Below are 27,123 nucleotides of genomic sequence, written 5' to 3'. Positions count from 1 at the left end.
CACATAAGAAAGTGATACTTAAATTTGATAGAAAAAATTGTAAAAAACAAAGTAATCAATTTTCTTTGGCCCAGAAAGGTTTAGGCATTTTTTGAGCTTAAACACTGCAATCAGGTTAAGTCACTGTATTAATAATAGATATATTCACTTGCACATATTACTATTTCATATTCCGCTCAGATTTAAAACCCAAGAATCGAGTTGTATTGATGTCTCCACTGAAGAGGCACACATCATGTAGACTAATTCACTGAAGGCTTTCAGATCTTACACACCCTTTTGATTAAAGGGAACAACTGAAAAAGACTGTGAATATTACATGCAACAACGGTGCCAGCCACTGTATGGCTGACAGACCTAATATCCTGTCTCTGAAGTATTTCCATGCCAGTAGAAATCTGCTGCCTGAACTCAGGGTCCACTTTAGTCTAAGGGGATGATGTTTCATTCTGCAATTTCTTACCAATCTGATGCTGTTTGCGCAGATCTTCTGACCTGCACAAAGAATAATTTTGCCTCTCTTCCCCCAGCACTGTGACGTGAAGACAGGAAACTGCTGTAACTGGGAGTTAGCAAATCCTACCTAAATAATTCAACTTCGCTGTCTCCAAAAGGACTGCAGTCATCTGGTCCAAACATACTGAGATAAGCAGCTTTCATGTAAATGTAAGTAGCCTGCAAATGCAATCAAGAATATCTGTACAGAAAAATGAATTTACAGCATCACCGTTATTGACACAAAGCACAAAACAGCAACGAAGAGGAAGAAGTTGCTGCTTTTGCCCACAAATATATGTAGTCTTGCAAAATTTTACGCAGGAGGTTAAGTGTTTTAGAAAGTGGAGTATATTTTTTCATGTATGTCTGTTTACATTGTATCAGCTTATTGTCCACATTCCAAGAACATGTCTGTTTACATTGTATCAGCTTATAGTCTGTGTCCACATTCCAAGAACGTAAGTAATGTTTGTGTAAAGTGAATGTTACTACTCTCAGGAATACCTGCTAGGAAACCTATGAAAAGGTCATACTCTGAGGAAAAAAACCCAAACTTACTATATAGTCTATGTGTCCAATCTCAACTTGATAGCATGTCTCAAGTATTAGGTTCTAGAGAACATGAAACAGGTTTTGAAGGGTTTAATGATTTCAGGCTATGAAAAGTACTGATTTCACAGGGATTTCTGAGCAACCATACATTCCAAGGAAAGCAAAGCAGATGCTGACATTACAACTCTCACAACAGTAGAGAGTAATAGTCGATGAGCTCTTGAGTACTGCTTAAGGAGTCTATGGTATCTGTAAATTTCAGGATTTTTTCTGGAATATTTTAAGCTGTGATTATTTATTTGCACTGGAATCTAACAGTGGATATACCGGACCATCTTTCATTTCATATTTATTTGCACTGGAATCTAACAGCAGATATACCGGACCATCTTTCATTTCGCTCATGTAGCCAGTACTTTGCTACTGTCACACTGCACTGTAGATTATGTATTAATAGGAAGCATCTTCCGTGCTTCTCTAAGGCCCCTGCAATATCATATGAAGCTGTACAAGCTGTTTAAAAGGACACACATTAATGTTAATCCTACAGCATTCCAGGACACAAAAGCTTTTGGGCAGCTGGTGCACCCAGGCCTGGCTGTGGGAGTTCTGTGGGAGCTATCCAGATAAATCCAGGTGGCGGACGGCATTGCTGGAATCCCCTGGGCACAGGGACTCCAGGCAGCAGCTTTCACCCATCTGGCAGCATCCAGAGTAGCTCTCACCTGGCTGCTTGGCCCTTCTGTTGGTTTTGGTTACACTTGGCCAATACATACAATGTGCAGGTAGAAAAAACAGAGACACACCCCCCACACACACACTCTGATCACATTAAGAAGAAGCAAGCCCATAAACCCCTAATGAACCACACACCCCCCGCCAGACTTAATGCCTTCTGACAGATTTCCCTGGGGCTCGGGGGGAAAAAAGGCTGCCAGGGTTCTGGATGGAAGAGCTTCTCCCTTGCAGGTGCACAGGGCAAGGCGCCTCTTGTAATTACATTTATTATCCTGGAGGCACCGTCATGACTAGCCTCACTCAGCACCAAAAGCGCTTGTTTCCATAATGTAATGAAAGAAATGGCAACCTGTGCCACTAATTGCAACGCGTTGCTGACACGACCAGTCAATACACAGCAGAACATCCTTAACAAGCTGTTCTTCACCTACAGGTCAGGCCCAAGATTCCTGTTTGCCCACAATCCGTTCAGATCTGAATGTTTGCAATTCTTGTTACTCTAGAAGAGCCACAGCAGAGCAGGTGGTGTTTTACAATCTTCATCTTCAAAGCCACACGGTCAATCTGACAAAGTTAACAGACACTACAGGGCCTTCTGCCCTCCCGTTCCACTCAACTTACCTTCGACCACGTGTTTTCTTTGCTTAGCAGGTCTGCATAGAAGAAAGCCATCTTCCACTGGCGCTTGTAGGTGAAGCACCACATGAGTTCCCAGTAACACATGTGATGAAACTGCTTCCAGTACTGCTGAGCCTCACAACATTCTTCATACCTATTAACTGCCTGAACACAGGTATTTCCAATCACTGCCTTAATCGTGTGTAAATGCACATACACCACTGCTGTAACAGACACTAGGGCTCTATGATCTGCTGGCATGGCTCCTGCAACCTCCAAATTACTAACAGTATTCCCCAAAATCACATCTGTTGGCCTCACACAACACAGATCTTTGGGCTCCACCATCATCCTGGCATTAGAAAGTCTACCCCTACCACAGAGCTCCCCACTCTCAGAAGTTATATTAAAACCTAAGCACAGGCAAAATGAATGTTTGTGTCTAGGGAAATTAGGACACTGAAGTCAGCAGACAGATGCTCAGCTGACATTTATTGTTGCAGCTCAAAAGATTGCAAGGGAGTTACCACACTGCAGACCAGCTGATACTCTGTCTCAGTATTTTGGACGTGCATTCCTCACCTCCCTAATTCTTTCAAGTCTTACGTGACTCTCCACTCAGACTGAAGGCAAAGGATTAGCACTGGATGTTATTAAAGGCACAACTGGCTTCAGGATAGGAAAGACAATGAGAAAACTGTGTCATTAATACTGGAGGACTAGATTATCACCAGAAATTGAGAAGGGCAGCAAAATGAGCTGGTCAAACAAGCTAGGCAAAATAGTTTTCAAAATTCCTATTTGTAATTCATAAACTACAAATTACATATAGGCCAAAGCCACAGGAAACATTAGCCAAAAAGGAAACATTGTTCCTGGAGGAGTTTTTGCTACAGCTTCTGAGACTCACTTTCCCAAGAGCAAAAGGATTACTTACCGCATCAATATTGCCCTTTAGTGTTTCTATCCTGCCTGCAAAAAACAGGAATATGGCTCCCTGTAATAAATAATAATAAAAATACAAGTATTCTATAACAGTTTTCAAGCTGGCCATACGGTCTACATCTTTGTTATTTGGCAAGAAAACATTAAATGATGATACCAAACTAAATTACGATTCATTTTACCTTTGGATAGCGAGCCAAGTAAGGCTTAAGTAGTCTTTCTGCCTCCTCAACATTTCCTTTTCCTGTCCCTAGAATGTATAAAAATGCAAGTGATAAAAGTAGTAATAAAATTAAATAATAATAATAAATAATAATAATAATAAAAGATCAGGAATGTGAAGTATTGATTAGCCATCCTTGTCTGGCCAATTGTATAAGTTCCTCTCTGATAAGTAAGGCATAAATACAGGTTGGTGTTGCACTAAGCCAGCATGCAGGAAAGCCTGAACAACACTGGGCTTACTGACTTGAAAACTCACTTATGTGCAGCCCAACACATTTTGTAGAATGCTTTAGCAGGAGCTCACAGGGAAGTGTATCTTGGCAGGAAGCTATCACCTCCCAGAAAAGTCCGGGATGACGTACAAACATGAACAATGTATTCAGGAAGTCATCACTTACAGCCATTGTTTTAACCTCCCAAATAATGCACCTGACTACTGAAGAAAGGTTTAGTTCTCACAATTTCCACGGCTATCCTCATCTTCTCCCTTCTTCTGTGCTAAACAACCCTCCACCCTGCAGATTAAGACACTCTTCAGCTATGATCAACCATTGTAAAATCACCCACAGATGAGTTCTATTTAATCTGATCATGAGCAAACAATTCAGCAACAAATAGGTGATGGATTCAATTTTTTCCCCTCTGTGTCCCACAAAAACTAATCAAATCCGAGAGTTATTATAAACAATCTTACCTAACACAAAGGTCATGAAAGTATGATAGCAAAGCAACAGCATGGTACACAGCACCGACCTAAAGCTGTATGATGATGCTCCTTCTTGAAGCTGCAGCAGACCATGCTCCTGTGCAAACAGAGGTGAGGAGGAGAACGCATTGGGAAAGAACCAAAGCTGTGTTTGTTAACTTCCGCAGTGTCATCTACAGACTGCTCACTCACCAGACTCCTAAAATGCACTGACAAACACTGCTTACAGAGCAATCAAAGATAAAAACATACATACAAAGTTATCTAACAGTTTTTCATGGAGTTACGGCTTAGCCTGGAAAACAGCTGATGACAGAGCAGCAACTTAGGATTTATTACGTGGTTAACATAAGAGAATGTGAGATCACTTATCACCATCACCCAAGTGCTGCTAAACAGCATTCCAGAAACAAAACCCGGCATTTTGAAAGGCAAGGCAAACACTATCACCACTGTGCAGTGTATCCATGTTTGTTGTGACTCACTACATAAGCAAGATATTTAAAGATATCAAGGAAAAAAAACCTCTGCAACTAGCAAAGCAAAGGATAATAGGGCAAAAGGATAATAGGGCAAAATGTTCTTAATATTTTAAGAATGTTAAGAACAAAAAGAGCTTTGCAATGACGCTGGCCCACTACCACACATGGAAAAATAGGATGAAAAGAAGAATATTTCTGTACCCTTTGGGAAGAACTAAAGCAATTGGGTATAACGCTGTACTCTTATTCAGTGAGAGCATGACGGATAACCAACTCTAAGGACTCAAACCCCTAAGGACACAGCATTTATCAGACCATTCTGGACGGGTTCCATGATATCAACAACAAGAATATAAATATGCAAACCTTAAACATGAGACCTGCCTGCCAGCGGGTAAGCAGAGCAAGACATCCACTGCGTGCCGAGGAAAATTCTGCTTACAAGTTACACTACGACTGCGATGGAAAGCTACCGAACATGATGTATGTGACTATAAGGACATCCTTTCAAACCAGCTACGCTATAAATAGGGACCCTGAGGGATGTCTATCGGAGCCACCGCGGAAGGTATCAGAGACAGCACTCAGAGCATGGTCTCAACACAGATTTTCCTTTTTTTGTGTGCCCTTGCCGATAGAAGGGCGTTAACGTTACCTCACCTTCACCACTTACTGTGTGAACCCTGAAGCCTGTAACCATATTCTAGTTGTCATCATACATCTACTTTTTTGCTTAACCGTTTTCACATAGATAAGTTATTTTGTGGGTTTAGAAAAAATAATCTTAATTTCTTACATTAATTACTGTTATAGGGAAAGGTACCATTAACACAGATATTTGCAGGTCAATTAGTGTGACATCCAGCCTGGACAAAACAATGAAAATACCGACTTGCGTGTCAGAAGACATTAAAAGACAGTAAAGTCATTATTGAAAAATCAATAACTTAATAGAAATGAAGCACTCAAGCAAATAAAGCCAACTTCATTTTCTGCTGAGAGCAAATGTTTGATTGATACAGGTAACTAAAAAAGTGTGATATATTCAGCTTCTTTCAACTGCCCAGATGAAAACCACAAATATTTGAATTAAAAAAAAAACCAAAAAAACCCAAAACATAGCACTGTAGCACTGCAAGGTACAAGTAAGACAAAACATTCTGTGGAATGAATTTTGGCAGAAAAAAATTCCAAAGTAGATTTCCAAAGTACATTTTCCAAAAGTGAAAATTCTTCAGGCTTCTGCTGAGCCTTTATTTTTATGGAGCCTTTTTCACTGAGTCTTTACTGACATCAGTACTAGGCCTTACAATGTTTGACATCTGCCACATAATACAATATAAAAATGCGTATAAAATGGGTACCGATCACATTAGAGAAAAGCATTAAGAATGATAGAGAAAAATTTGATTAGTCATACAGAACAATTTCATTATTTGTCAAGTAGATCTAACTTATGTATTTTAGTCCCCAAAAATCTATTTTAACACCGCCAAACACAAATTTATCATCTGTATGAAACAAGGAATGCAACCCACACGCACCCTGTATGGGACTGCATCCTGGAAAGCAGGAACAGTGAATAACTGGGTTAAGAACTTTTTTTTAGGATAGGGCTGCAAATGTGGCATACTTGAGACTAAAGTCCTAAACCGAGTGGTTATACAGGTACAGGAATCTCACCAAGCAAGTTAGTTCACTCTCTGGTACATCCATACTCCTATTTTGTCCAGTACAGGTGATCAAGAATGCTTATCTTTCACTCTGCCACCTGAATACCCCAAACTTTCTACATTAAAGTAACAATATCATCAGTAGACACAGCCTGAAGAAATCTAGAAGTAGTTGTCACTAGTATTACAACACTTGCTTTTAGAAAAGGCTGCAACAAAGCTGCTTCTCCTCAAAAAACCTCTTGCAAACTGCTTGTGTTACGGTGAGATGAGATCCCCAGGAACGTGGGATGATGAAGGGTGTCACCAGGAGCCACGCTGTACATACCCTGTTCAGACAGCTTCCCTGGGCTCCCTCCGTGGCTGCCAGGGACAGAGGTACTCCTCCAAGGAAGGATTCAGCACAGAAGCCGAGGTCAGACATGAATCACCTCTTGAAGCACCTACTCTTTCTCCTCAGGGAGCCTTCCGAGATCAGCCGCAAACCGCATCAGCTAAGTGAGGTGTCAGGAGCTGGGCAATACTACACCCGTGTAATCCTCACTGGGGAGCAAACTGAGCATCCCTAAATGACAAGCAGCTTCCACTTCAGCCCAAGAAGCAAACAAACTACACTCACTGCTGCCAGTGAGTGTATTGTATTCAATTGTTAGGGCACACCTTCTAACCAGAAATAATTCATAAATATCTACTACACTTCGGCCACAGGTGACATGAGCAATCCCCGAACCCCAGGACTGAGCTTCCGAACAAAGTCTATTACAGGACATATCGCTACGACATAAAACAGATGTCAGGGCAACAAGCGCTCGCAATTCCTCCAAAATAACGAAATGACATCAACACCTTTGGTTTTTGTTTTCACACCAAACCGAAGTTATTCTGAAGGGTGTAAGGTATAATGCAGAGCAGGGAGCAAGGATGATTCTTAGAGCCAAATGTGCTATACAATAACCCTCACCTTTCTGTGCAAGTTGCTCATAACATCCCATCTCTGAATTCCCAGGACTGTCACTACATTAAAATACATCAGTATCTCATTGTTCTGATCCTTGTTCCAGGCCCTCCAATGCTCTGTCATTCAGCAATCCCCTCACAAGCAGCAGAGATTCCCACAGTGAATGCAGGATGAACAAGGACAACACTCAAAACCATTATCAGACAACCCTGAGACTGGTTTTTATTTATTTTAGCTGTCACTGACTAAAATAATCTACTTTCCCAAAGTGAAAGCTCTTGAATTATTTTAAATCGTTCTCTTTTAATTAGGGATCTTGACAATGACAGCGAAGCAAGGTCATTGCTCACGGCCCTTGACCTGATCATATTACTGCAGGCTTAACAAGGAGGATGGGTAATACTAACAGCTTTCATGAAGAACAGACTAATTAAACTGGTAGATGGGGCCTTTGAATGTATCCTATGAAATAATTTTAGATTTAACCTTCATTTAAAATTTACAGAAGAGACCAAAATGCAAATCAAAAAGATGCTTAGTGGGAAACTGGAATTCAATTTATTACCATTGAGACATCAAAAATATTCTCCAGCTCAATTGCTGTGGGAAAAATGTCCGCCCACATTAAAAAGTATAATCTGAAAGAAATTGGTTCTAACAAAGTTTTCCTGCCTTCCCCTGAAATCATGCTGCCAGCTGGCCCTCTGACAAATGGCAGTTAACACGTGGTGAGCTCATGTCAAACCTTTCTACAATTTAGCAGCACAGTATTTGTAATTGTCTATAAAATATGAGTAAATATGAGCCTGAAACCTGGCAGAGGGGTCAGTACAAAGGCTTCAATGCTTCAATGGGAGAGTGAGTGCAAGGACTTCTGATCTCACACCACAAATAGTTATCAATAAAGTGCGGATGGGACACATACTCCACCTGCTGCCTAGGGAGTGAGGCAGGCATGCCTCCCCCGCACAGCATACCTGACGGCGTGCCATATGTACCTCTCTCTCTGCCCACAGAGAATTTCTGACGAAACTGGGCAAAACGGCATTGAACCTCAATATCCAAATGCAGGGCCTATGCCATTAAACACAAATAAGCCAGTATTTTGACTAACGATACAGGGGAAAGGAGCTTGAACAGTGAGAATGGCACAACTGGCACATCTTGGAGCAGAAGGGAACAAGCGTGGCCTCAGGCTGCTTTTATACTTTCTTGATCTTATCCCACCTACTGTTTTGAGAGTCCAGACTGCTCTTAACTTGATGATGTTGTCCACAGTGCCCACAAATGGCTTAGGAAGTAATGGAGCTCTGGGCATGTCCCCGTTTGCTATCAGACATGACGTGTCTGAAAGACAGGCAGAGTCCCTAGGGGCAGATCTGCCGGCTTCAGGGCAGATGACTATTGCGGAAGATATCGCAGTGCCGTTTCATAGCCAGTTTTAATGAACACGTGACCCACACCAAAGCAAGCTGTCCTCTGGTGCACTGCAGCGCACTCAGGTAAACTGCAAACAGCTCACGGCACTAACCATGGCGCGCTCTCACCATCTGCACAGTCTGATGCTCACCATGAGCACTTAAGGGAAAAGACTGCAAGATCAAACACAGACATATTTAAAATTCCTTTCTCCTGGACAGGGTGCAGTGCATGACACACAAACTCTGCCTCTCCTCCTCTATCACTGTTCCTTTCACCTTCAAGACTCTCCTCTGTACTGCAGGGGCCAGCTTCTTCTTGGAAGCTTTGGAAAACCACCCTGGAAGGGATGGCAAACGCAATTGCCATTTTGACTTTGCCTTTAGGCATCTGACTCACAAATGCCAAATGAAGAAAAACTTTTTTAGGATGTTAGGATAAATGACCATCAATGAACTTTAATCAACACGTTTAAAACACTCCTCTTTTATGGTGTGCAGACAGCAGGGTTTTGCTTCAATTTATGGTAATCTAGGTCATGCTTCAGCGAGTTATTAAAAAACTGGAACGGGAGCTGACTCATCAACACAAATATCAGCCCACTCACAGCCATACAAGAAATCCCAGGGCCAAAAGAAAACAACAGAAATTCAATTAGGGGGACAATTTTCATCTGCAGTAATAAGATGAGTGTTCAGCAAAGTTTTCTCAGAACTCTGCTGGTACTAGAATTGTCCTTACATTTCTAGGAGAATACTGCGCTTTGCATGTTCTTTGTTTTCATAACAGGTAGTAGAACTATTTGATTTTTGCCTCTACTACTTGTGAAACAGCTCCTGGAAGTTTCCAAGTTGTAATACACGCTGTGCCAAAAGCTCCTTGCTTTTAAACAAGAGATTTTACTTTCAGATCTAAGATCTTTCCTGTAAACTAGTAAAACGGTGATGACACTCACCCACCTGTCACGTAAAGTTGCAGCTCTGATTAAGGAAACACTCTTCTCCTTGAAACTTGTTTTGTAAATAGAAAGCATCATAAAAGAGTTAAGTTTTAACTTGTTTATACAGCTTTTGTTGTGTTTGCAGGACATCAAACATTTACCTTACCCAGCATTTATGAAATACACATGACTAGTGGTTTAGGTTAAACAGACCATATTTTCTTAATTCAGGAACCCAACTTTGAGTGAATCTCAGGTTCTGCTGGCAGAATGAGAGACAAGGGCAGGTACAAGGTATCAAGGCCAAGATATTCCCATCAATTTAGTACCCTGTTTTGAAACAACAAATCCACAAAAAAGAACTAACAGCACTTTTCGTGCATCTGCCCTGCAGAATAACTCAGGTTCATGCGAGTTTACTGGTGCTTCATTACTGAACTTCTGCCCTTAAAACCACATGCACAAACAACACAGGTCAGACTGGTTACTCTAGGCGAAAAAGCACTTACTCTTTTAGGTAAAGAGAATTTAGGTGCCACACTCAAGTTATCAGTTGCTATTAAAGACATGGAGAAAAGAAAATCAGAAATGAAATTGAATTTTATTTCTCAGCTGGATATCATGCAGGAACCTGCCAGGGACATTCAGATACCATGACAGCAACTACTGAGTAAGTTAATATATTAAAGGCTAAGAATACACTTTTGTCTATGGATTTCTAAGCACAAGCATACCTCAAAGACCGGTAACTAAAAAAAACCTACGTCAACGTCATTGTATTAGCCATTGTCTTTATCACGTTTCACAACTATCATCACTGAACAATGAGATCACACTCTTTGAACTGTAATAGTTCAGTCAAAAACATAACGGAAAACCGAACTACATGAAAGCATCAGTGCCAAGAGTGCGGATGCGATACCAACTGGAGTGTTTCAGAGGGTTACAGCTAACGTGAAGAAGAAAAGAAAAACTCTTGTCTCCATTTTTTAATTACAGAGTGAGGGGAATATACTAATACTACTTAGTTCATATTTACCTTGTTTCCAGAAAACCCAACAAACTCCAGTAATCTCAGAATCCGTGCGGGAAACATGGACAACGTCTACAGAAAGAAATGCAAGAGTTAGGCACTAACACCCCTGCTGCCTCTCAGCTGTCTCCTGCAAGTTTTCGAAACAAGAAATAACCATTAAAATACTAAAAACATGTCTGAAGGTTTCCTGGATAAATGTGTACCCCTGCTACAGCTTACGTATGACTTAAACAGAAATACCTGTTTAAATCAGGGACTCTGTGTCTCCAGGGTTCCCTGCACAGATACACGTTTACACAGCACATCCTTAGGAACTCCAGTATTTCTTGGATGTTTCAGAAACACTGGGTGCATACCACGCAGCACACAGTTGTTCTTTGTGCAGTAAATCTAACGTCTGGGCACGTGCCAGACTCACACACAGTAATGCAAGCAAGGGGAAGCACCAGGCATGTTCTGCAGCCCATCCCCTGAACCACCATGTCACCCCTCACCATCACTGCCGTACCAGGAACTGCCCCCCACCATTTGTCCACCCGCTTTCTGCCCACACCACAAGCAACAACAGCCAGCAGTGGCCTGAACAGCACCCAAGGCCCCATTCACACCCCCTGCCCCACCAACCACCCTGCTCACAGCCACGTCCCTGGTTGCTTCCCAAGTGCCGTTTAAACCAGTAAATGGAAGTCAACAAGCACAGGAAACTGCTGCTTCTGTGCAAGGCTGCTCCTGATCCCCTCTCAGGAGACTGTAACAGCTTCCCCTCCCAATGCCCCCCAGCACTGGGCACTTGGCTAACGAACACCCTTACTGAAGCCGGGCGCAGGCACGTGCCCTTCGCCCACGTCAGGTGAGGTAATTTCTCAGTGAACAGTCTCCCCGTGAGAATGCGCCAGCGGGTCTGGTCCGCGCACGCTGAGCGGTACTACTCATGTTGCGGGTAGCAGTCTCTTCATTCGGGAAGTGTATTACTATCCAGCATTCTTAGACCAGAGACTGGGATGCTGCAAGTGCCAGCACACATACCTCATTTTAACCGTAGGGTTAGTAACACTCATGTCACTGGAACTTCTCGGGTAGTTCAGACTATTTTTAGCAGGTTGTAGGACTTCAGCGCAAGAGAACAACTGTTGGTACATACCAGATTAAATGCTCCAACTCCAAGTTTTACACCTCCCTCAAAATGAAGATGGTTCTCTCCTTTGACATAATGCGGAGACTGTATGAGGCTGTCCAGCTCCCTGAAAATGCACCAAGTTTTGTTACACTGTCAGCCAATAAAACCCGTTTACCTTGAACTACACAGTAGTTCAAAAAAAGTCAATTTGTCCTCTCACCCAGATGAACACGACCTTCAACATTCTGTTGGATTTATCAACAAATCATGTCTGTCACATTACTATCAATTAAAAAATCTGCAGTCCTGGAGATGAATTCCTGTCAAACTGACATAGTCAATTTGCAACCACATATTTACCTGAAAGTGTTTCAAGAATGGCTGTTGGGAGCGACACCAACTTCTACTACTGCAAAATGAGATGATGGGGCAGCGCAGGAGAGTTAAATTTAGATTAGCAAATTTGATTTGATTTTCATTAATCCCTGGATCAGGTATTTCCTTTTGGTGCACATTCATTTAAAATAACATTTTGGTTTATATCTAGGAAAAGACAATTGTATGAAATATTTTTAAATGGGGAGGTATGTAGGAAATAATTTTTCACTTGTTTTCCTGACTTGCATAGATCTCAACTTTGTAGTGTGCCTTTATCTCCCTGCGTAATCCAGCTGGATTTGAACTTGTTTTGCCTCCAAGCTTTGTACAGCTCTGTGTTTCTCACACTATTGTTCCAGTTTATTTCATTAATCACTAGGAGAAGGAAACCACTCTTTGAATGGCAGCCCCATATTTGCATTCAAGGCTGTCATGTTTTTACGGGCTGGACATTGCCAGCAGACACAGGACTACTGATTGTAACTGCGGTCCTTACAACGGACCTACGTTTGGAGTCACCTTCAACCCACACAAACATGGACACCGTCATCTCTCTCCCTTTCAGTACACTCCTGGAGAACCTGGACTGGTTTGTGTCTGCTAGACACGTGACTTTTTGTGGCTGTTCTGAGTCCAAATTTAAAGTTCTAAAATAAAACAAAATATGATGCATATTTAGCTTTCACTTTTTAAAATTATTCATATCAGTCTGTACTGCCATGAAAGTGTCCTGATACTCCTTATTCACTGACAATAAGCAAATGTTTCATTCTGTATTATTGTTTTATTTCGTTCCATCTTTTTTACAGTGTATGGTAACCTTTCCTCCCTGAAAGAGTTTTAAAAATTGTAGCTTTGCAAGACTTACTCCTCCTGTCTTTTCAGGACTGCTGTTGTTGCAGCTTACCAAGCAGTACTGCTGACAGCAGGGAAAAAGGGAAGATGGCTTTTTATATCAGAAATTATGCTGTAAAAAACACTGATCAAAGCAAGTAAAGTTTCATTTCCATATTCCATGGTTTTCTCTGTAACCTGTTGCACCATGCTCTCACCAAAAGTACAATTATTTCTTCCCACAGTACAAAAATCGTATCGGCCAGTCTCACATACAAACTTCCCCTTTGTTAAAACACACATTTTTGTAATATGCAAGAGTGTTATAAGAGCTACTAGATTTATAAGACTGTTCTTACTTATACTAGAGTGGACCTTTATTGAGGCACAACTGAATACGCTTCCCATAGTGTACATTTGGATGCAATCTTTAGAATTTACAACTGCACTTCAAAGCCTTGTGCACATGTTGGAAGTAGCTCTCCATAACTTCCCGGATGAAAAGAAACCCACTTAAGCAGATCTTTTTGGCTTACAAAGTAATGGGCGTATTGTGAGTTCAGATAAGCAACCTTGCTCATAATTTTCGATAGCATGCACCTTCTTTTTAGAGAGGAACAACTGGCATACCTAACCAGATTAGAAGTCCTGATAACCAAATATTTCACTCAGGTGGTGGCATATGCTTGGACAAGCATCATCTAGGAATTGACTGTTCAGGCACTTCATGATGCAGAGAGACTGCATCTGTTGTACTACACTAATTAGCTCCTATGAACCTGTTTCCTGTAAATTTGCTTAATCTTTGTTTGAAGCCATATATACTTTCAATTGAAAGCTCTTCAGTTTATTGCCTCTTAATTTCGTTTTAGTTTCATGCACTCGTTATGGAATCACTTGTGCTTCAGCTACTGGTTTTGAATGTTCTAAAAAGCCACAGTTAGAACTAAACAGAAATGCCATTTAATATGCCTAATGACTGCGAGAACTCCAAATTGTGCTACGCAGACACAGTGATCACTACATCGTTTAGAACAGTTATTGCTGGACATAATTTCAAGGGTAGAGTACTTGAAGCCGGCAAAATTTGGGAGTCAACAGGGTTAGTGTCCACTGTCTTTACAATCCAAATCAACCATAGTATCAATGTCCTTTGCTATGCAAAGGAGGAATTTGTATGGGCTTAGGAAGGATATAGACATGAAGCCCATAATAAAGGCTGAAATAAATACAACAGTAATTAATTTATGAATTGGACAATTTGACCAGCAGCACTTTTTACTGAAAGAATACGCTTAATCACATCATCACTCCAACTTACCTGTATGTTTGGTAACTGTTTCGAACTTTGATGCCTCCTTTTATGAAGCTAACCATATTCTCATCCTGTTAGAAAGGAAACACATGAGCAATATGAATTTATGAGCATTAAAAAAGGCTTCTGTCTTTCTGAGATGAACTCATGCCTTGAACGTAACCATCATGACACAGACAATACAAGTCTCTGAGAAACAACACATGGATTTAGGATTTCCTTTTTATATTAACATATTTTTATTGTGTTCAGACATGCACCCTTCATTTTGATGCCTTCTGTGATTAGTTTAACCTCTCTGACCTTTGGTCCATCTGAATTTGCATTAATGAACACAGGGACTAAGCTAATGAATGACACCTAAGGTACATGCGTTTGTGACTCCCTCAAAAAACAGCGCTCTCGCTTGTCCTTCAGCACAATTAAGATCTGAACATTTCCTGGCTCAGCACCAAAACCTGCTTGTCCTCAGGAGCCTACAGAATAGTTTCACATCCTAACAAGGAAGCAGGATGAGTTATGCAGGATATGCTCCTTCTGGTCTGAATATTCAAGTAGCTACGAGATCCACAGTAGTATGGTAACATGTTACTTTACAAGCTATAACCAACTGAAAACTCACAGCAAAGTGTATCTTGGGGACCCTTAGTTTACAGTTGCACCCCAAAGAGACAGCCTCTTTAGTCTTGCAACTTTCTGGGGGCAGTTTCTTCTCTCACTCATCCTATACAACCTGTCATGCTGGTTTGTTCTGATATCTGCTATTACTTTGGGATAGGAAAACTACATGTGTTTCAGCAGATGATTTTTCAGTGATGGTATTTTAAGAGGCTGTATGAAGCATTGTGGAGAAAATAGCATAGATTAGATGAACATTTGGTTGTTTTACGGTTATTGTTAAGGAAACAGGGCCCAATTGGGCTCATCGATACGTGAAAGAGACAGAACCTGCCTCCAAGAGCTTTCCATCCTCCTGTAAGTCAGGAAGATAACAATCCAATCAAAGTTACAGCCCAGCTACTTTCAGACTTACTTTCTATGAACTAGTGTAGGAAGCCTAATGGCCTGAAATGAAGGGCAGGGGTTTACTCCTGCAGCCTGCAACCTCACCACTATCCTGTGTCCTTGACAGTCACCCTTAAGCACCATTATCAAGATGGATAATTGGGGACAGAAACTATGTACCATAAATGTGATATATCCCCAGAGACTTGAATCTAATCACGTGCAAACAGAATAAAAACAGGGTCAGATTTTTCTGTGGTTATGTGTCCTGTAGAAAAAGACAGGTTTTAAATGGCAACAGGGGGGCAGGGAGTATAGCATGCCTAACCATATGTAAAGGCTCAGTTACATTTCCTTTGAATGGAAAGAGGAAAGAAGATGATTTTTAAATAAATATTTACATTCAGAATACTCATGATACCAACAACAAAGATAACCAATCTGAGAATAGTCCAGTCCCTGAAAAATCCTGAGACTAATTTTTTATGTGTTTTCAGCTGGATTTGGTCATTTATATTAAGCATTAAAACTAAGCCACTTCAATAGCTGTTGGAACCACGTGCCATTGTTCAATTTTTAAAACCAGTTCATGTGTTCATGAAAAATTAAACACAGAATAGAAGAGGAAGCAAATGAATAGGCATTCTTTATGTCGAAGAGGACAAGAAGTTATTTTGTTACTCCTAAATCTCTCACGTATCTATAAACATTTTTAAAAACAGATACCTGCAAAAACAGTGCTTAAACCGAAGAGATACTGCATGAAACACTCCTTTCTTACAGGCACAATGGAGATGTTCTGAAAAGCCTTGCTTCCATAGCTTCAGAGATTACTCAAACTGTCTCCAGTGCTAGAGACTAGTCATCCTAAAGCAGCAGGCATATGGAAACAGGTAGCTACACTTCGGCCATTTAAAAATCCAGCATCTCCACAGAAAGTCACCACCAACAGCATTCTATCAACCTTCAGAGGAATCTACTCTGACTACTGGTTTTGCTAAGAAACAATGGTTTCTAGCAGAAGGGCATGGCGGATCGCTGGAAAAGGTTACATGGTTCATAAACTGTTATAAGCAACATAAATCAGAGCCCATCTGGCAACTCCCAAACGCTGTAAAATCACCACCTGCATTTCATTCTCTATCAGCATCTTTGAGCCAAGAAGCAGAAGCCCTTTGTGAATGTGACTTTTATTATCCCCTCTGCATCGATGAAGTGGCCCACTGTCATAGCAAGTACAGCCAAATCAAGGAGAAAAATCAGTTATTCCAACTATGATTAACAATTTAAATTGCAAGCTGGGGCCCAAGTAAGTAGTGCTAATGTGGATCCATCAAACAAATCAAGCTTCATTAGTACAGACAGATAAAATTCAAAGAAGCGGGAGAGCTCCCCTTCTTTTAAAGGCAGGCAGCACAGTTTAGCAAAAAGCATGTGTGCAGCCCAACAGCTATGCAGACCATAATAGCTGTCTGAGAACAAAAAAGTGAGAAAGCAGTCTTGGAAAAACAAACACCAGCCTGACTGAAACAGAAACCTTGCTTGCACTGCAGCACAGCACAGCTTCATCACTTTTTTGGTTTTGTCTAGTGGGGATTTTTTTGTCTGGCTGGTTGGGGTTTTTTGGTCTGATATCCCAGCACACAGTATTTCAAAAATTGGTGCTTACTGTGGTTACATTTCACACATCCAAAAGGGACTGGAGAAGGGCTTCATAGGGGACACAGTGCTACGTGTATCACGATAAGCAATTTTAGATAATCATGAGGGATAACAAAACATTCTACTATCTCATCAGCAGATAGTCCAGATAAAATCCAGATTTAATCCAGATGAACGAGTTTTCCACCACTAGGTCAAACTAGGGTCTTGTACCATTTCATTAATTTTAAGAAAAGAAACCTGTACGGCGCGTACTTTTCCCCCCCCCAAAGAGCCACGCAGGAACCCATACCTGGAGGAACGTGAGCGCTGCTCTCTGAAGTAAACATTCAGCATAGCAAATTTCTGCATGGATTTCCTCTAGTGTCACAGGGAGAGGGGAAGAAAACAAAACAATTAGACCAAAAGTAAATAAAAAATGCATATCCCATTAATATAGGAGTAAGATCTCAAAGCTCAAATTGAGAAAAATATTTTCCAAATTTGCTGTAGTGTTTCAGTTCTAGACTACTCCGAACTGAAATGACACACAGGTCCAGAAACGTTGCACAAATTTCTCTGGTGCTTTCCAGGAATACCTGGATCTAGAACCTTTCTAGGAATTTCAATACTTCTTTCTAGGTATTTCTTTATCCAGCCATTTTTGGAAATGTGGAGTCAGCAATGAACAAAACAAGTGATTTTGGATCTGGTGACACAGCAGTTGCCAAAATGGTTGGACCGGATGGTCTTAAAAGGTCTTTTCCGACCTAAAGGTCCTGACAGAGTGATCCGGCAAATGCTGAATCAGCAACTTTGTCAGTGAGCTCACAGTCTGCAAAAACATTGTTGGGTGAACAATTCTACACAATTCAAATTGCAGGAAAAACCCCAAGAGGAAGACATTATGCATGTAGAGATGTTACCTTCAGTGAAGTGTTCAAGGCTTTGTCTATGCACAAGGTTGTTGATAGAATCAGCCACTGTAGATTTCTTCCTAAATCTGCAGAAAAGTCAGTTTGGTCAATCTAAGCATGAAGCATCAACAACAGAGAACAGTGTCTTTCAGCTGGCCACCTGTACAGCCCTAGCTCTCCACAACCCTCTCTCATCTTACCACATACACAAACTTCAGAATAATCCATGAATTATTACAGAATTTAATTCATGGAGTCCTTCTGGGACTTTACCCTTCATGTGCGGAACGCTGTCTTGATGAAAGAAGGGGATTTGATTTATTCTCTCTGTGCTACAGCTAGCTACAGTACAACCATCACCAAATGGGAAGATCCTGCAGTATCTGGTAAATAACTTCCAGTCACTGCAGAACCAGGGCTACAGACAGGACAAAAATCTAACTGACAAGGAAAATCAGACATTGCAGTAAACTGAAGTTTTCAAGACCAAGCTGCTGAAAACCCTAAGTTATGTGGTCTAACCTCAAAACTGACGCTTCTTTGAGCAGGAGGCTGGACTAGATGACCTCCTGAGGTCCCTTCTAAACCCTGTTTTTCTATGCTTTCTGTGAAATTATGTGTCCTTTTTTAACCTGTATGTCTTTCAAAACCCTCCCATGAAGGCACTGTCGACCGAATCGCTCCACGCTTACTTTTGACAGGTGGCTTGAGCTTCCTTCATTGTGTTTCCTGCATTCAGTATGTCCTGAGGATCAAATGTCATCATAGCCTGCATTTCCAGAATGGTGGCGTAAGTCAGTGCGTGATACATACTGTCTTTAGTTCTGCAAGAAAGCACAAGTCGCAAATCACAGCTGATTTGATTATATTACTACTTCAAAAAACAAATACAAACCCAGTATCAGAAACTCATCAGTCTGAGAGGAACTAAGTATAAACAAACTAGAAATCAACAACAAAGGATATGCAAAATAACCAAGAAGCACTAATACACTGAGATTTGTACAGGAAATCACGTCTACAGCTCCAGATCAATAACTGTGCTAAGATGTTCCAAGTGTGAGCCAAGGGTAGGTATTTAACACACAGAACAAAGCACAGGAACGAACCACACGTCTGTCCATCCAGGGACCATGGAATCGTGGGGGGGTTTAATGGAGTATCTAATGAATACTACAACACGCGACACAAATCCAGATATTCTTCTTCTATTTTTGGGACAGTTGCTCAGGACAGACTGAAGGAGAGAAGTAACACAATCGTATAACCTTGGCCACATTAGAACCTTCTTCAAACAGATTTTCCCCCCAGAAGTGCTCCAGTCTCCACCAAACATTACAGCTTTCTCCTCCTCTCCCTTTCCGCCAGCCTTCCACCACAATTTGTTCAACTTCAGTATTCTTCTGTGGGATTTCAGGTCATGCCTCTTGCAAAAAGCCAAAAACTCTGGCATTAGTGCAAGAAAAACAATTAACTCCTACCTGCAGCCACTGCCAGCATCTTTCCTCTGGCAGGAAGAAGGGTTTGTATTTACTGCACACACGTACAGCGTTCAGCCAGTGCCAATGTACCATATAACCCTCTGCAGATGCACCAAAGTATCTCCAGGCCTAGAGGTCCAATAAAGATGACTTGGGAATTACGCTGAAGGGCAAACTCACATGAATCCCTGCCGCAGAAACTCTCGGTAGACCTTGTTAATCCACCCCTGACAAACAGCGTAACTTGGACAAATACTGCTAAAGAGCCACATTTCCCATTTCAATTGTTCACATTTCTAGAATGGTTCTCTGTGGCAGGGAATAGTTAAAAATACTTGCAGTCAAACAAGGATATCCTTTCAACGAGATCTCCACTCTCAGTGTACCTGTTCTCAGTATGTGCAGTTCAGGTGTGTTTCTTTTTCTGTCGAGGAGCCAGTGGTGTGCCAGCAACGTGCCCTTGCCACAAGTAGGGCTAATGGCATCCTGGGCTGCATCAGGAGCATTGCTGCCAGCAGGTCGAGGGAGGTGACCCTTCCCCTCTGTCCAGCACTGGTGAGGCCACACCAGGAGTGCCGGGTCCAGCTCTCAGCTCCCCAGTACTCAGACACACTCAAAGTCTAATGAAGAGGGCTAAGGATGATGAAGGGACTGGAACATCTCTGCTATGAGCTGGGACTGTTCGCCTGGAGAATTTCTACAATGTCTATGAATACCTCAAGGGAGGGTGCAAAGAGGATGGAGGCAGGCTCTTCTCATGAGTGTCTAACAGCAGGACCAGAGGCAATGGGCACAAACAAACATCAGGAAACACCTTTTCACTATCAGGGTGACGGAGCATTGGCACAGGTTGTCCCGAGAGCCTGTATCCTTGGAGATACTCAAAAGCCATCTGGACATGGTCCTGGGCAACTATGTCTAGGTGGTCCTGCTTGAGCAGGTGACCTCCAGAGGCCCCTCTGAACCTCAACCACTCTGATTCAGTGGTTTTGTTTTAAGGGGAAAAAAAACCCCAAACTTCAAAGACACCTCAATCCATTTGATTTCTCCCCTGGAAATACACTTGCCTCCACAGGTTTTTATACCTGCATCGAATTGAAAGATAATTTTAAGGCTAACAAGACAATCCTACATTAATCAATGATCTAATAACTCACTGTGGTGACCTGGATCCCTTTAAGTTTCCTAACAATTCATACATTATTATGCATGAATTCTTTTGCCTGATGGAGTAAAACACCCACTCCTAAGTATCCTCAGGAGTCCATTACATTTAGTTAGTGTTTTCCAGAGCCAAACAATAACCTTGTCTACAAGTAATCCCCTCCCATTGACATTATGCAACAAAATCATCAGAGGAAAATTCAAGTGATGACACAATCCTGCCTTCGTATATATAGTTTTTGAGATGTAGGGACTAAAATAATACCTAGTGCTGGCACAGACAGCATGACACAGGTATCAGGAGCTTTATTTGCTAACCTTCTTAATGACAATGAAGAGCTACCTTTTCCAATACACACAGCACAAAGCAGGCAGAAATCTGCAGTGTACATCTTTAAACCACACTGCAGTCTATGTTTTGGGGCTGCCTTTAATTCCCAGTTGCCCTCACCATGTCCACAGGTTACCTAACAACCTGCTCTAACCAACTCTAAACTGATCTACCATAAATGCCATTTTGGGAAATCACCTACTGCTGTAAGTACTATACACCCCAGACTATGTTAACGTCCACCTCACCTCCAGCGTGTGTAAGGAGAACAGACAGGTAATGGAGGGATTAGTTTAAAATCCAGTGGAGACAGGACAGCTCTGTCTTGGCCTCCTGCATCACAATTCTTTCAATAGACTAACAAAGCAGGGTAGAAAAACAATGAACATAACTATAAAATGCAGCCTGATTAAGTGTTCCTGTTCATTTGATTACTCATCAGCCTCAGAGAAAAACACTTCATGTCGTATTTATTAAAAAAAAAACCCTTCCAAAGGTTCAGATCCAATGCATGGGGAAGGTACTAAAATAGTCCCCTTCCAAAATTTTAGAAATCTGCTTTCAAAATCAAAGCAGATACATGTTAAATTCACTGCACTAAAAGGAAAATTTATACTTTTCACATATACATGGTAAAGAGGGACTTCCCTCCCCAGTAATTTGCTTCTGATACTACATCAGTCCTGCCCTAATCAATGATATGATCTACTTTGCTTTTAATATTTTAAAGAAGATGATAATTAATGTTTATCATTAGTCCACTGATATTTATCAACACTAAAATTTACTCTCCTTTTTTCAGGGACTGGGAGGCGGGTAGAAATGCAACCAAATTTAACAGTTTCCCGTGCTATTTATACGAACCACACAATTAAAGTTGCCAGTTACATCCTGGCATATTGCCAGGAGTTTTAAGGCCTGCATTTTATATGGATGGATACAGAATGAAATCTGATAGCTCTTTATTTTTCCTTCTCCTTTTGATTCCTCAGCAGCACTTTCCCCAGAACACGGTTGGATTTTACAAGCCTTTATAACATAAATACAACCAATATTCTGATTAATGACTTATCCCAGTAGTTGGTATCACGTGGCTGAATAAGGGGATTGCAAGCAATATCTTCAGGCACTTACGGAGTTAGGCCATGTGTCTGTTCTCCAACTACGGGGCTATCATTATCATCTTGTACCACTGCCCCTTCTTGAGAGCTGATGGAGAGCACTTATTCCTGCCTGAAAGCAAGTACCTAAGTGAGGATGGTGGCAGCTCCCCCTTCCAGCAGAAGTATGAAAATCCAAAAGCTTAATTAACCCAGGGGCTAGTATCTTTTGTGAAAACCACAGCGCACAAAATATTTTACTGGATCCTTTGACAGCAATCCAGCAGGCAGGACATGCATTCCCGGGTTACAGAAAGCCCAGGTTCAAGTCCATGCCCTGACTTAGTACCAAGATGATTGTAACAAGTGAAATAAATCGAGCAGGATGGAATGAGAAAGACCGTCCATGGATCCGCCAACAGTCCATTCATCCAGGTGTACCCAGGAGTGAGAGAGGCCCAAACCACAACTGCATCAAGAGAATGTGGTCACACAGCACCTCAAGTCCTTCCTCATCTTTGATCAGAAGTTCTACCCAAACCCCAAACCACTCACTAGACATACTGCATGGGCTTCCATAGACAGTCTCTGTTCTGATGACTCGACATTTTCCAATAAAAACCTGTTTCCTATGAAAACTCCCCACTAGCATGGAGTTTACAACTAGAAAAGACCATTCTTATCAACCACCAGCAACGTTCCCCAGTTACCCCAAACCGACAGAATGGTCTAAGCCCGGTCTAAGCCAAAAAGCTTCGGTTCAACAAGAGTACCCCTGTGCCTTTCTGATCTAGGCCATTCTCCAAATTCATAATCTAGTAAGTTCTTTCTGCTAGCAGGTGAAACCAACAACTAAGTCAGGTTTTGGCAGCAATGGGTTTATTTAAGACTATGAAAGTTGTGTTCTTCCAAACTCCAGGTATAAAAAGATTAAAAAAAACTAGAAATAATGGCTTTCTTCATGTTCTTGGCATTCTTCAAAATAAACAGCTAACTCGAGCTTTCTGCAGCTGTACACCACCTTTATCCAGCCTCTGTCTAGAGCTTCGCTCTACCTCTACGTGCTTCCCCTTATACTCCCACCACTTTCAGGTTGACAATCACACCTTTGTTAGATCAGTTCCCAGAGAAAGTTCCTCCACCCCCCTGAACAACTTCATTTCACATCGTGATTGACAGCCATTACAAAAGGCTTCCACTCCCCAGTAACCTCTTCAAACTTTTAAAGATCAGACTGCACAAGATAACATGTAATACTGTAAACTGGGTTTACAGCAAAAATTGCAGTGATAGTAAACAGGTACCACAGAACTTCACTATTCCAGTAAGAGTTTCACAAGTAACTAGCAGAGCAGTAACACAATCTCTTCACACCTACGTGCAATACTCCCGCATCGAAGGGCTGAACTTACCTTTCAAACATGATCATTCTAGAATTAACATTCCACCAAACAAGACCAAGTGCTTTGTGCAGACTATTTTCAGAATGAAGCAACCTGGCTGGGATGAATCTTTCTCATATTGTTCTTACCATCCTGCCAGCAGCAACACAGATATGTTGCAGCTCATCCAATGATCCAGATTACTCTGTGTCATAAATTTATCTTTATCTTTTACCATTCTCCTGAGTGATCTGACACTAGCAAATTATCAGGTGACTATTTCATGCTTTCCTTCAGGATAATTATTAAAATAGTAAACATTTGTCTTGGGGAAGGGAAAGGGACATATCATCAGATTCAACTCTAATTTATGTTTATCTGTTTGCAATTACATGAGGACTAAAATCTAGTCAGCTTTTAATCAAATTACTGTATGTATCTCAGTTTGAGGAAGAAAATGAGATTTTTTTCCCCACTCCAGTGACTAGGCAGTTTCAGTGTTACTCATTGTCACAGTTAATAGGTTACACATGAAAACCACTGCTGTGTTTGGTGACTGAATTTAAGGAATTTCTTAAGAGTTCTTCAACTTAGTGAGAACACAGCTTATAAAAGATTCATTTAATTAAACTTACTGCAGAAACCACAAGCTAATTGGAGCCCACCACTGTAAAATTGTTGTTAGTGATAATATAGAAAACTGACTCTAAAACCTAAAAATGTAGTTGAGGAAACAAGAAAAGTTATGTAACACAAAGCATAAATGCCAGGTGAATTTTTTTTATGAAACGAGATCTCTTCTTTATGATGGATTTGCTTTCCTGACAGGAAAAAAAGAGCTTTACCTCAACACAAGTCTAGGCACCATCCTCAGATATTCATTTTTAAGCTGCTAGGAAAGATCTTCCCATTTTAACTCTCATACATTGCCAAATCTGCTCTCAGTTACACATGGTACCAATCAGTTGAAAACACACTTATTTTGGAAGCCAAATGTGAGTAATTTAGTGAATCTGCAATAATGTAATGCAGAGCAGACTATGTCCTACAACATAAGTGGTAAAGCTGCAAAATCTATGATATGAAATTCTTTACAAGCATGTAAAAACTGGAAAGTATTTCTTTAAACAAAGATAGTATGTTTATGGACTGTGAAAACCAATTTCAAATCTCAGCACGCTAAATGGCAACAGTGAGAAACTGATGACTCCTAAAGAAAATACTCAGTATTACCATATGTGCCCACTCTACAGCTCTTGTCATTCCCTGAAGAGATGGAGCGTGTCCATAATGGATATCATCTGTGGGGAAATTCAGCATCCTGTTTCTGCATTACACTCGCAAAGATCGTAACTGTGTATTTCCCCCACTGCCAAAGGGCAACAGGAGTAAGGGCCCCTTCATAACAACAGGCTAACATGAAAAATCAATCTCAAAATGGTTTTGTGATGTGGAATACAGTCAGCTACAAAACCAGAGTATCAGCTCATTAAATATGTTCTGCAGGGCCCAACAAAAGCTTAATGAAAACCAGATGCAATAGAAGAAAAGTGGTTTTACAGAAAAATAAACCCCACAGCCTCACTAGCTTTTCCAGTGTTTTGGAAACCCCCCTCCAATAAAGCATCTCCCAGTTTTATGCTAAGCACTGAGTAAGCATTTCCAGATGGGCACAAGGGCTTTACTGTCAGTATTTAATGAAAACACAGTTATTCTTCCTACTGTTTTTATGATATCTTCTGATGATATATAAACACAAAACAACACTTTTGTGACTGAAACCAGTATTATTAATACATCTGAGCCTACAATTTATCAGGAATGTCCTCCACAGAGTGCACTTACATGCTTAAGCTACAGATTCTGCCACCAAAGACCGAGGCTGATACCTCAGCAAAGCAGGTAAGTAGTGTTATTACTGTTGCATATCAAACACACACCACTGCTGCGTGACCTATGAATTTTACTTGCTTCATATTCCAGAGGACCGAAAGAAAGGTACAATGTGATTTGCTGATGGCTCAAAAATAAATGGAGCAAACTGGGGGAAAAAAATGTGAATTAACCACAGACTTCAACGAGCCAAGCACAGGTAACTTCAGGACAGGGTAAGAAAAATCACAGACACTGTTAAGACACAACTTTATGAGCTCACTGCTTGCAGCTGGGCCACTCGCTACACCCTGGGCCGCAATGTATTTAGCAAACAGAGTGCATGACCACAACACTGAATTGCAAAATAAGCTGTGAGAAAGTTTCTGCAAGTGGTTATTTAAAACAGAACAAAACAAATATAAAAAAGAACTCAAACCAAAAGTAACACGTCCCAAACCTGGCAATTCATGGTCAGTTACTCATTTAGACACAGACCTATAAATTCTCAAATTCTCACAGTATGCTGAAAAATATGGGAAAGGAAGAAAAAAGAAAAAGTGACAGAAGGTGTTTTTTGTTCTTCCGGGGGCAAGAATCCCACATTCTTCTTGGGACAACAATTCAGTACTTTTTACATTTACTTTTGATCAATCTTGTTACTGACTCACCCAAGTGTAAAGCACTTATTCTGTCTTCCCAAAACTTAACACATTAACTTACCCCTTTTGAACCAAAACCATGCAGTCTTACCAACTCTTGACAGAGAACTAGCTGTCTAGTCACTTCTCCTGAGAGGTGGTGAAGAAAATAAAAAGAAGAAACCTAGTAAAAGTAATCAACTTACTTTGCTTGTAAAGAAGCCAAAGCATCCGAGAACTTGTTGTTAAGAAATAAATCCAGAGCTGCCATACACTCTTGCAACGCCACGTTGAGGTCTGATCCAGGTGACCTGCCAGAGGAAGAGAGAATAAACTCAGCACATCTGTTCTCCTTCTACTGATGCATTACTGCTACATTTGAACCCTTCATCTTCAATTCTAGCCTTATTCCCATGTATAATCTGCTACTCCATTTCTAGTGATTGCAAAAACATGAAAGTGTCTTCCATTATGCTTGTGGTTTTATTTATTTTTTTTTAACGCTCTTACTCTGTGACATGTGGAAAGCAATTCAAGTTTTGTACTTCCTGAAAATGAGGTAAACTGCCATGTGGAAGTGTGGCAATTTGATGAGCTCAGGGATCAGGAACTGGGTGACAACACACATCTGACTGTGTGTGAGGCTGACAGAGATTACAGGCTAGTGACATTATGATCATTCTGTCACTTTTAAGGACAAGACACTGCCAAACTGCATGGAATTATTATATTGACCGCTGACAGAACATCTGCCTTAGCTCAGCTCCTGTTCAGCACGGTTCCTGACCAGTAGACCACTACACACTTGAAGGTGGGTTAAAATCTCACGTTGTGCATGCTGCTGAGAACAACAATGACCCCAACAAGTGCTACTGCACTCAAAGAACCTGCTGCTCCATCTCAAAGTCAGAGGATTATCTCTGTGGCCTACCCTGGCTGTACTTTCCTCCTTTACAACATTCAGATGTCAGCCTGACCTGTCACAAGGGTTCTCAGCTGGTCTTGGGGTTACTGGCAACAGGATAATACAGACCAGCTGAATAGGTTTGGCCCAAGTTCATCACCACCAGAACTGCTGGACAGAAAGATCCACAGAAAAAACAATACAGCCTTGCACTAACAAAGTTAAGGTAACCTGGCCAATGTTAGGACAGT

At 41.1% G+C, this 27,123-nt stretch overlaps 1 protein-coding gene across 1 annotated transcript in view; it reads right to left on the bottom strand.

Moving 5' to 3' along the window:
- TTC39A (tetratricopeptide repeat domain 39A) overlaps window positions 1-26,275 on the bottom strand; it is a 35,691-nt gene extending 9,416 nt beyond the window's left edge. Inside the window, exons 1-12 of the mRNA XM_010156896.1 lie at window positions 26,175-26,275; window positions 18,690-18,821; window positions 18,007-18,083; window positions 17,394-17,461; window positions 14,441-14,505; window positions 11,932-12,031; window positions 10,794-10,859; window positions 4,271-4,379; window positions 3,534-3,601; window positions 3,344-3,403; window positions 2,410-2,571; window positions 584-675 (exon numbers count right to left, since the gene is read on the bottom strand). Of these exons, the coding sequence (XP_010155198.1) occupies window positions 584-675; window positions 2,410-2,571; window positions 3,344-3,403; window positions 3,534-3,601; window positions 4,271-4,379; window positions 10,794-10,859; window positions 11,932-12,031; window positions 14,441-14,505; window positions 17,394-17,461; window positions 18,007-18,083; window positions 18,690-18,821; window positions 26,175-26,239 (1,064 nt within the window). The 5' untranslated portion in view covers window positions 26,240-26,275. The remainder of the gene's footprint in view (window positions 1-583; window positions 676-2,409; window positions 2,572-3,343; window positions 3,404-3,533; window positions 3,602-4,270; window positions 4,380-10,793; window positions 10,860-11,931; window positions 12,032-14,440; window positions 14,506-17,393; window positions 17,462-18,006; window positions 18,084-18,689; window positions 18,822-26,174) is intronic.
- Window positions 26,276-27,123: the final 848 nt, after the last annotated feature.

Source organism: Eurypyga helias, unplaced genomic scaffold, assembly GCF_000690775.1.
Source record: "Eurypyga helias isolate BGI_N326 unplaced genomic scaffold, ASM69077v1 scaffold10090, whole genome shotgun sequence".
Classification (NCBI taxonomy): Eukaryota; Metazoa; Chordata; class Aves; order Eurypygiformes; family Eurypygidae; genus Eurypyga; species Eurypyga helias.
This window is presented reverse-complemented; position numbering and strand designations above follow the sequence as displayed.